Source organism: Musa acuminata, chromosome BXJ2-10 (assembly GCF_036884655.1).
Source record: "Musa acuminata AAA Group cultivar baxijiao chromosome BXJ2-10, Cavendish_Baxijiao_AAA, whole genome shotgun sequence".
Classification (NCBI taxonomy): domain Eukaryota; kingdom Viridiplantae; phylum Streptophyta; class Magnoliopsida; order Zingiberales; family Musaceae; genus Musa; species Musa acuminata.
The window spans coordinates 35885827-35897358 of record NC_088347.1 but is presented as its reverse complement, the minus strand read 5'-3'; the positions used below and the strand labels follow the sequence as shown (position 1 = coordinate 35897358).

The 11532-nt window shown below is 37.7% G+C and overlaps 1 protein-coding gene across 2 annotated transcripts; it reads left to right on the top strand.

The window, feature by feature from the left end:
• Positions 1–9883, top strand: LOC103969467 (mitogen-activated protein kinase kinase kinase 5). Of its 2 annotated transcripts, none has more exons than XM_009382999.3 (12): positions 1–818; positions 2154–2801; positions 2879–2966; positions 3320–3382; positions 3466–3629; positions 4413–4488; positions 6052–6111; positions 7757–7876; positions 8744–8953; positions 9034–9110; positions 9198–9349; positions 9451–9883. In XM_009382999.3, exons 1-12 carry the CDS (start codon positions 217–219, stop codon positions 9480–9482), a joined length of 2292 nt encoding a protein of 763 aa, XP_009381274.2. In that variant the 5' UTR covers positions 1–216; the 3' UTR covers positions 9483–9883. The 2 variants fall into 2 exon arrangements, with proteins under 2 accessions (XP_009381274.2, XP_064986352.1); XM_065130280.1 differs by having other exon boundaries at positions 71–818; positions 2157–2801; positions 9451–9616.
• The last annotated feature ends 1649 nt before the right edge of the window (positions 9884–11532 follow it).

Here is an 11532-nt window from a genome sequence, read left to right as displayed (position 1 = left end):
GGTTCAGTTCCCGTTCGCCTTCGAAGCCGCGTGGGGTGCGACACCCAAACAAATATGTCGCCCTCCTGATCGCCCCTCTTGATCCCTTCTCGCGGTTTCCTCGCCCCTTCTCTGTGGGCGTCGCCATAGGCGATCGGAGGTTGCGGTCGGGGTTTGGTCTCTTATTACTGTGCTCAGGCATCTCGCGTCGTGCCATGTTCGATTCTTGCTCCCGCGATGCCGTGGTGGAACCGGAAGATCGCCGTCCCCCCCTCCTCGTCCTCCTCCTCGCCCTCTCCCTCTCCCTCCCCCTCCTCGGTTGCCTCCTCCCCAGGCGGCCGTAGCCGGTACAGCAACCTCCGCTTGCCCTGGAGCCGCCGCGGCGACGCCCAACGCCGCGCCAGCCGCCACCACGAGTTCCGTCGCCTCTCCGACATCGAGGACGATGGGTTGTCCTTCGATTCAGGAGCCGCCGCTTCCGGTGGCGGCGACCGCTTATCCGTGAGTTCGACGCCGGTGTCGCGGTCCCCGAGCAATTCCAACTGCAACCCGGGCCGGACTTCATCATCCCCAGCGTTGTTGCCGCATCCGCTCCCCTTGCCCGAGTTCGTGGCAGCGGCAACGGCGACGGCACCTGCGTCCCCTCGACGCGAGTCCACGTCGGCCCCAGCGCTGGGGTTTGGGTTTCCATCACCGAATTGTGCCCGCTGCCCTCTGCCTTCACCAAGAGAGGCTTCAAGCAGATCGGAAGGTTATGAAGGGTGTCATGCAGCTGCAGAATCTTCCTCCATCGGGGAGCCACTCAACAAAAGGGCCTCTTCGGCTGGTGTAGAAGGAAGGTCAGAATTTTTCTAGTTTCCTTTTGAAAGACATATTAATACTAGTCACGCCAATCTTTTACTAATCAAGATAGGAATTGCAGATTTGGTTTTTATATTAATTTATTTGATTTAATTTCATAAAGAAGTTGTTTGCAACCCCTGCAAAGAATGTAATTGTTTCTTTTGTGTTTTTTTTTAATGTTTCAATGGATAGGAACTGCCTTACATAATAGTTAGAGCTGTGGTTTACTTCTGTTGTATGACTTGTTCTGTTTTTGCTGTGACAATGCTTGTGGACCTTATTGTTCTCTATCATTCCTGTTCAACAACTGAGAAGCATATGAGTTCTATGTTTCATTATCCTCTCTATTTAACAACTTTACTAGTTTAACCATCTAGTTTCATCTTGATAAAATTAAAGCTCCGAGTGCTTGGGTTACAATATTGTTACTAATATTTTTAGCATAACATTTCAAGCTATAAATAGTATGCTCTAGCTTTCCTTGGCATACTTTGGATTTGCATCTTTGGCATCTTTTGTCTTGTCTGTCCTTCTGTTTTCCTGACCATGTTTTTGTTATATGTTAGTTCCTGTGGCAGAAGTTCATGTGCCCGTGTACATGGATATTGTTATTGTTTAGATGAAGGAACCTATCTTACATTATCAAGAAATTTTCCTGATTGGTTGGTTCAATATTATCAACATTATTTCAAATGTTTACTAGCTAGTCATGTTTTTTTAACGTATGCATTTTTCCTTTATTTCCTGATTTTGTGCTGTTTGTTTTTTATATTCTAATGGAACTTCATACAAACTTGATGATTTTTTTTCTGTTATATTTGCTACTATGTCACATTAGCCTTTTTGTTTGTTGTTTTTATGTTTCTTTTGTTATCCTATTCAGTAGCTTGTGGTGGGAACTATGTGGTTTGCCAAGTAAATTGCTCACCATGGGCCCAGCCTGTCACTGAAATCCAGCTTACATGCTTGAACTTGATTGTAAAACAAGGTCCCTGAGCTTCCTGGATAATCTGCCAAAGAAAACACTAAACATGTTGAAACCACACCAAGATTGTACCCATAATCATTTTACATGGGAGTGAAGATTCCCACATGGTGCATATTTCTTTCATTTTGATAAGGACATTCTTTTATTTTGGTTGATGCTATGGAGTGAGTTTTTCCACATGGTGACTTTGCCAGAAACAGGTTATTCCACATGCGTCTCTTTTACTGTAGGCACCTTATGTTTTATTTTATTAACCAGAAGATATTTTGTGTAAGCAATATTTTTAATGATTGCCTTCTTTTTATTGGTACCTTAAAATATTTATGGTTGCTTATTGATGCAGTAGGCTGCCTCACCAGACTTCACATAGACGACCAGAGCACAGTGGAATATCATTAAATGGATTTACTTTTAGACGTCGCAGAAAGATATATCAGGATCCAAATTCTGCTGGAACTGTTACCTACGGGCTTAATATGCCTGCAAAAAGTGCTCCAACAAGCCAGTTCTCGAGTCCTGTATGTAGTCCTTTATGTAGTCCTCGGAGATTGAGTAATGCAGACTTTTCCACTTTTGGGATGGCAACTCCAGGGATTGAGACCTGGTCAGCTCCGGAGCTCCCCCCTGTAGATGTGGTGTCACTTTTCTCTTCACAGACTACATCTGAGCAAGTTATTGGCAGTCCTGATTGTTCACCACTTTGTAGTCCAACAAGTAGAAGTCCCATCTTAAGATCCAGAAATCCCAGTGCACCTTCTTCTCCATTGCATACAAAAGCATTGTCAGATAACTCTGTTCTGTGGCATGAAAATGGTAGTAACGTTAACGTCCACCCACTTCCTCTGCCTCCTGGAGCTGCATCTTCTTCGCAATCAGGATTCTCTCATCAGAGTGCTGCAAAAGCTGAGGCATTGCCTATGAGAAGTCAGTGGAAGAAAGGAAAACTCATTGGAAGTGGCACATTTGGGAATGTTTATGAAGCCACCAACAGGTCCTTATATATCATGTTTGATTTATAATATTTTAAGCCTTTGTCTGCTTCTTTGACATAAATATATTTTTCGACAGGCACACTGGAGCCTTATGTGCAATGAAAGAAGTTAATATTATTCCGGATGATGTCAAATCAGCTGAATGCATAAGGCAGTTGGAACAGGTCAGTTCTTCATACCTGCCTGCCACATTCTCTAGTAATGACCATTAACTATTCCTTTATGCAGAAAGCCTTTCCTTGTTGATTTTAATTGATTATCTTTCAAATCATATCTGATTAGTGTTAAAAACCTTTGAGTGATCTTGACTAATACATATTAAGTTACTGAATAACAATTTTTTGTACTCTCATGTTTTTCACATCTTAATAGTGCATTATCATCATCATCATCATCATCATCATTATATATTACTTTTATTATAACTTCTCCAAATGTTTTTTTGTAGTGATTTCATTTGCCTGAATTCTGACGTTCATTATCTGCTAACTGACTATCTGTTTTTCCCTTGTTGCAGGAAATAAAGTTTCTTAGTCAATTTAAGCATCCAAATATTGTGCAATATTATGGGAGTGAAACAGTGAGCTTTTTGTGGTTATATTGGGTACTTCTGTACTCCCTTCCTTTTGCAACTTTCTGGATGAATTTTTGTCTTGTGCGCAGATTGATGATCAGCTTTACATATATCTTGAGTATGTTCATCCCGGTTCAATCAATAAATATGTTCGCCAGCATTGTGGAGCTATGACAGAATCAGTTGTCCGCAATTTTACCCGCCATATTCTTAAAGGGTTGGCCTACTTGCATAGTAAAAATATAATGCACAGGTTTGTATTTATAAGTCGAGGTCACACTTCAAATCTAAATATTAAAGGAACTATGATATTTGGTAAAATGACTCTAAAGTCTTGCTTTTCACACCTCTGACCCTTCATTGGCTTTTAAATTTTTACGTGCTTCTCTTTCCTTGCTTTTTAGATCTCATATCTAACTGGTGCAATATGATCTACAATTGGAGAGGCCTGTTGCTGAATGGCTTTGGCTTAGGGTAGGAAGCCGAAGTTTCATTGAGAGAAGTCTGAAGTAGATTTGGCATCATGGAGAAACTAAGGGTAGTGCACTTGAGGAATTCTGGTCTCATATTGAAGTTTTAAGTAGAATGGACATACTAGGTAGAAGTTGGAGCACATGGTCTTTTACTCCAATCATGTTATTTACCAGGACATATTTTTTTAAAAGGCTTTATCATCTTGTGCCACAATCAAGTTCACTTGCAAGTGCATTATTCGTTAATCTGTACAGGTACTTTCAAGCTGTTGATTCTCATGGTTAGTAATATTGGGGTCTTAACTAGATTTCAAGATTGAATAGGAGTGCCAGATTGAATAGGAGTGCCAGTTGACTTATTTTCTTCATTGAGTACCCGAAAAGAATTGACTGATGTGATATCTTTCTTCTAATCTTCTCATTTGGAGTTTTTATAGTATTATAGATGTCATTCACTGAAGTTGTCATTACCTTCCTTACCAATTATTGGTCTTTCTGTAAGAGATGATTCTGCCTAAGGATTGTTTTTTGCATCCTAAGTTCCTAACTACTGGTTTATGCAGGGATATCAAAGGAGCAAATTTGCTTGTTAATGTTCATGGCATTGTCAAGCTGGCCGATTTTGGGATGGCAAAACATGTAAGTGTAGCTTTGTGATTTTAACAGGTTTGATTTATTTTCAATTGCTATACCTATGCCAATTAGAGTATAAAAAATCATCCAACATATGTCATCTTTTTTTTAGTTTCTCATTGTATGCTGTTCAGTAAAGATTACTATAGCAATATAAAACATGCATTCTTGCTTTTTGCCTTTTTCTTGCATGGAGAACAATTTGTCACAATGCATTACTTCTTGCAACTTTTTATCTTAAGTAGGAAAGGAAGATATTGTGATCATCTCATGGATGATCGATTGCAATTATGCATCTAGGACTATATTGATTGATAACAAGCAAGAGTTAATTACCCATCTAGGACATAATAAGCAAGAGTCCTTTACAGGTTTAAGCAATTAATGGTTCGTGTTTTAAATTTGAAGTTTTAATAAGAATTGCAAGGCTGAAATATTATTTCAAAATTTGATCTCGATTACCAGGAAGAATTTAATTTCATATGGTTGGGCATGATTTATTCTGGTTAATTAATTTTAGATGAGCATTACATCTAGTCAAATAGTAGGCCCATGTCTTTGGATAGAATATTGTGTCCTTACCTATTATACTTGGTAGTATGTTCTGGGTAAGCTACAAATGCTGGATTTAATTTTGTTCTCTAATGATATTTTTGGTGTAAAATCTCCTGTACTTTTATGGCTGTGCATACACAAATTTATGTTTATACAAGTACATGCATGCATGTGTACACACCTGAAATAATTATCTCATATTTGATCTCAATTACCAGGAAGAATTTAATTTCATATATGGTTGGGCATGATTTATGCTGGTTAATTAATTTTAGATGAGCATTACATCTAGTCAAATAGTAGGCCCATGTCTTTGTATAGAATATTGTGTCCTTACCTATTATACTTGGCAGTATGTTCTGGGTAATCTACAAATGCAGGATTTAATTTTGTTCTCTAATGATATTTTTGGTGTAAAATCTCCTGTACTTTTATGGCTGTGCATACACAAATGTTATGTATATATAAGTACATGCATGCATGTGTACATACCCATGCAAGGTACAACATATGCAAGATGGGAAAATATACCCATGCAAGGTACAATATATGCAAGATGGTCATTTTCCCTAGTATATTATCATGCATGCATAAGTACACATACATATATGTTATCCATATATAAGTATATATATGCATTCATATATACTCATCCATGCACACATACATAAGTATCCCTATATGCAAGGTCTTCAATTTCGAATAATATTGTCCATACCGAGCAGTACGTACCGGTCCGCCAGTCGATCAGCACACGGACCGTCCATTACCGGACGATTTTTTTTTTCACTTATATATATATATATATATATATACACACCGAGTGGTATATCGAAATATACCTCTCGGTATACAGTACCGTACCGTACCGAGCGAATCTCGAAACTCCGATACGGTATGATATTTCAATTCTTGCCTATATGCAAGTGTTACTCAATCTTCTTAATATATTTGCACCACTTTTGTTTATGTAAGTGTGACTAGCAGCTCATTTGGTTTTTATACATTGATCAGCTAAGTGGGACCATGGGGGCTCTTTCATTAAAGGGATCACCATATTGGATGGCTCCAGAGGTACTTTCTTGTGTGTGATTATCACCTGTCCATAGTGATATTGTACTAGTTTGAACTTGTTTGTTGCCTTTTCTTTTGTTGTTTGTGTGTTGGGTTTGACCAGATCTAAGGGATAAATATTTGAAAAAGATCCTTTAAGTTTGCCTTATAATTCACTTTGTGTATATTGATACAGAGCTTTTATCTCATCTGCCCTGGGCTATATTTCTTTCTTGTTAAATAGTCTCAAGATTATGTGGCAAGAGTAATAATGATTTAAAATAGTTGGGCACTCAAGCTTCTGAGGTGTATAATTCGAGCAAAACCAGGCAACATAAAGGAACTAGTATGCCAAACACCTTTCTCTGAGAACAAATTTTACATTGAGACAGTTTGAGATACTTCAAAAAAGACAAGTAACAGTGTGTAACGAGCACATCTGGTTAATCAAATTGCCTCAAATAAGGAGAGTAAGAATTACTGTGGAGTTGTTTTGAACTTATGATCAGTATAATAAAGACATTTTCCTGATAGAATGACAAAGAAGATTTAAAAATGTCATCAGAAAGCTCCAGGAAAGTCAGTAGTGATATGTGCTGGCCATTAGAAATGGATGGTGATGAAGCCCATTGCGCTGAAAGTTAGTTGGACCGATCAGTTTTCACAAGGTTAGTTTGTATTGAATTGTTATCTTGGACATTATTATGGGATTACAGTATCATTTTGTATAAATTCACCATAATACAAACCAAAGAATTGAGCAATTGAAAGTTATTGAATTTTAAAAGAACCCACACAGAAGTTTTCTATTTGTGTTGCTATGTATATACTAACAAGAAAGGACTGAAAAGCTTTGCCATCTTTACTAAATGGATGCATTTATCCTATGTATTCACTGGCTTCTAGCCTTCTAGACCTCTTTAGTGTTTGATAAGTTTATCATGACAATCTCCTTTCAGTTGCAATTATATGACTTTGAAATGTCTCTATGTTCTTACTGAAGTTACGAACTGGTCATATGCTAAAATCACTTGTTTCTTCATAAGTTCTTTTTGGTAGTGACCGTCCTATTTTTCAAATGAATACTTCTGTAATTAATTGATTAAAATAGGATAGTTTAGTGCACCAGTGGAATTGATTAATTACTTAAATACTAAGTTCATGTGTTTGTACAGTTCATATTACATTACCAAGGAAACCTTGAGTCTATTGACCATTTATGTTTTTGGGGAACCATATTGTTACCAAGCAATCCTGCTATTACTCTGTTGTTTTCTCTTTTGGTCCTTCTCTTTTCCTGGATTTAAATTGTTCAGTTTGCTTTTCTGTTCGTTTACATGCCCATTGGGCACAAGGGATTTCACACTCTTGTTCTGGAACATTTTTTCTGTGAATGCACACTCTCGTGACCAGGAAAACTGTTACGATTAAAAGGATATAGTAGTTCTTTCTTCTGAAGAATGCAATTCCAAGTTATTGTAAATCTTTTGTTAATAAAATGACTCATAAATAAAGCTTGGGTAGAGACAAAACCAAGCCTTTGAATGAGACACTTTTCAACTGGAATCTTGGTCCGTGCATTTAAGTTTGAAGTAGTTGTCCTATTGTTTCATTCTTAAAGCATATCAACTTTATAACTGTTGGACCTATTATTTTTTCTGTCTAGGTGGTGCAAGCTACAATGAACAAGGATGTTGGTTATGACTTTGCTGTTGACATTTGGAGCTTGGGTTGTACCATTATCGAGATGTTTACAGGAAAACAGCCTTGGAATGGTTTAGAAGGGGTAAGTGCTCTTTATCATTCAAGTTGTATGGCTATTGTAAATAGCTAAAATTCCTATGATGTCATCTGCAAGGTGGACATTTTGATGTTGCTCGACTTTTAGGTCAAGCATTATTACGTGCAAATGCATTGGCCTTATAATATTCTAAATATGATGCCACCACCTGCATATATGTTTCTGTATTTTGAAGGTCTTGTTTGTTATTGGAGGCCAAATTGCCTATGCCACTTCTCTTTCAACACCTAATTGTTTTGAAATTCATTGGATTTTTTTGTTTTGTGATTCAATGCCTTTTATTTTGGTTATTTGAGGCTCCAGTGCCTAGTTCTCAAGACTGTTATCTTAAGTAATTAAATCTCCTAGTACCATAAGCTTGACTGTGATTACCATGGAATATGGGTAGTTGTGAGGCAAATTGGGTTTCAGGCAGTGTGATATTTGAGGGGAAACTATTGCAAGATTAATAGATAAAAATATGTTTTATATGTGTGATGATAATCCTAAAAGATGTCCTGCAATTTATTGCTTAAATAATCATCATCATGAGTTACTTGGGAAAATCTGCCTTCTAGAAAAGCAAATTTCTGTTTTGGTTGCAGTAGGAGGTCTTGCTGACAAGGAAGTAGGCTGACCACTATTTGGGAGATTTTAAATCTTTCAAGATACCTGTATTTTGACGTGAGAATTTGTAGCTTTGCATCAACTAATTGAAATATAGATTGCCTTATTTACTAATATAATGAGCTTTTCTTGTAATGATGTGTATTTAAAATCAATGATTGTCTGTTATTTACTTGTCTGATTATTGATGTAGTTTTCTTTGGTTCATGGGGATATAAATTCTACTTTCTGTTATGATTATCATAGGCTGCAGCTATGTTCAAAGTCTTGCATAAAGACCCACCAATACCTGAATCATTGTCCAATGACGGGAAAGACTTCCTGCGATGCTGCTTTCATAGAAATCCCACAGACAGGCCAGCTGCCAACATGTTGCTCGAACACCCTTTCATTAAAAACTCCCACCACTACAATGCTCATGGTTCTCTCCAAGCATTTGCAGGGATTAAAATTTTTGTAAGTCTTGGGTTCTTCCTGAAGTTCTACAAGTAATCATAGTTTCATAATTTTGAATAAGTACCTTTTGATCATAACAGGATAATAGTATCATCCCAAGAGAGAAAAGTAAATCAAAAAGTGAGCCGTGTGTGAAGGAGAGACACACAGTTACTGGGTAAGCTTGTTTATACGTTTGGTTATGGAGACTTAACTTGTTATGTTTCAATTCTAGAAGAGTTACAGATACACTTGTTCTATTCAGGAAAAACAGAAACTCTCGTCCTGGGACTTCCAAGACAGCAGCCTCCCGTGTCTCACCTTGCTCGACTCCTGCGATTGTTCCTAGTTCATCACCACCTCATTCAAGTTATATCATGATGAGTTTAGCTGGCTCTTCTACAAATATTCTGAACGGTATGCAATTCGCCACTGGAAGCCCTATGCATTACCCCAACCCTTTGAGAATATAATTATAAATCTAAATCTCTTTTGATTTAACCTCTGGGCATGGTCAGGTCGAACTTCTTTGAGGAGTCCCAGGAATTGAATCACTAACTGCACAAAGAAAATGAGATCCATTCAAGCATTCTGTGTTGTTGTAATCAGATTTACACCGTTGTTCATCACACTCATATCCCTCCCAGTTTTTTCATCTGAGGCTAAGGTGGTACTTATCATTAACCATGATGGTGGAGGAGGGGTCCTCGGAATTAGCTTGTTTCATCGACTAATCATTGGTAGTCCGGACTGAACTAGCTGTATGTTGTATTGAAGAACTTCACAAGCGCTGAAGTTAAGCCCCATGTTAAATATTTATCATGTAGAATAGCGTCAAGCAAAATTCAGATTGGGACTAAGCTTATAGTGATTATTTAACACTTGTACATTACTGTTCAGCAATTAATATCAATAGACTGCAGGGTGACAGCCAGCAAAAGTAGAACATTATTTTTTTTCCCTTGTGTATGTGTTTGTGTGAGAATTGGCTTGATAATTTATGAGTTTATGTATGCTCTAGTTAGCTGATTGTGTTTACTCCAAAGTTAGTCACTTAGAGGGAAGAAAGAAATGACTCGGCTTGGTCCGACCCCGAAGAGAATTCATGTCAATCTCGTTTGATATGTCGAGACGCCAAACAAGACGCAAATTTGGAATCGAAGTGCTGTGCTGGAAGCTCCTCCCCAAGAAGGTTTATGATAATTTTTTTACATCTTGGCAAATTTTGCATGGGTCCTTGAAGGGTATATGAGTTCAATATTGAGCACAACTTCATTTCTCGCATTTGTTTTATTATTTAACGGATTACTATCTTTTAACTTGATAAATTTAGGATTGAAATTGTACTAGTTTGTCGTAGGAGGCATATCGAAATTTAACACATTGCAGCTGGATTGACTTCACCTTTGTCATTTGTTTGGAACAATTTGTGTGAGCTTAAATATCACCCTTAATGTTTGTAATACACAGAAACATAATTTTTTGGTGTTTATTGTTAGGAACCTTTTGCATCGATACATACAATCAATGTTGAAGTTTTGGATTAGCATATGAAGCACAGTTTTTGTCTTTCGTATATATACTCAAATTATACATGATTAAAGTAAAATGTTAGAGAGCTTTTTTATTGGTAGATATTGAGAAGAATAGATTGAAAGCGATTGTTGAGTATCTGAAATAGATTTCTAGTCTGGACTTAAGATCAAATTATAGATAAATCAGAGAAATGGTTTGCATCATCATAATCTTATCATAAGAACAACAACTTCTGTTTAAAAACTTCAGTCATTTAGTGTAACAAAAATAGGATAAATACATTAAGAAAACCAGTCAAACATAGCATCTCAATTGCATTTAGTTGAGCAGTACAATAACCAGTGGCTTGACACTTCCTTCACCTCCTGCTTTCATCAACTACTTACTACTACTACTACAAGACAGTTCATCATTCACCAAAGAGTCTGTAAACAAATGTTTGTTTGACCAAGCCAGTCTGAGACATCTTATCCTCTTCCCTCTTTCTTGATAGTAGCTCCCAAGTCTTTGTTTATGTGATGTTTCTATTGCAAGCCTTCCTTGGTCTGCAAAGAAGGTCAGGCCACCAGTCGAAGTAAGCCTTTGTTTACAGGAACATGTCTCATGCATAAATTCCCAGTCCGATCCTTTCCTTTTTTATAATCCATTAATCCAGAGAGACGACTCTCTCTACTTCAGCTTGTCCTTCTTTGTTCCAACACTCTCACTAAACCTTGTCTTGGGCTCTGCATTTGGCTGCGAGTCACAGCCATAAGATCATGGAACAGAGGGTGCATGGCTTGCGGTTAGTTGCCTTTGCTCTCATCGGAGCAAGTCAAAAGGGGGAGCAGAGATCTAACAGGCTTCAGCGGGCAGTGTTCCTTTGTAAGATAAAAGAGTAGCTGAGAACCACATGTGAAGGAGCTGAGTAAGTCCTTTGGCTTTTCTTCACAAGTGGCACATCAAACACTTGACTAAATAAATAAATAACTTAGTAGAAGGATTTTTTTTCTTTCTTGACTGCTCGAGAGAAGGTGAGACCTGATTTGTTTTCAGCATACATGTCAAAGAAGTCGAAGATTGAT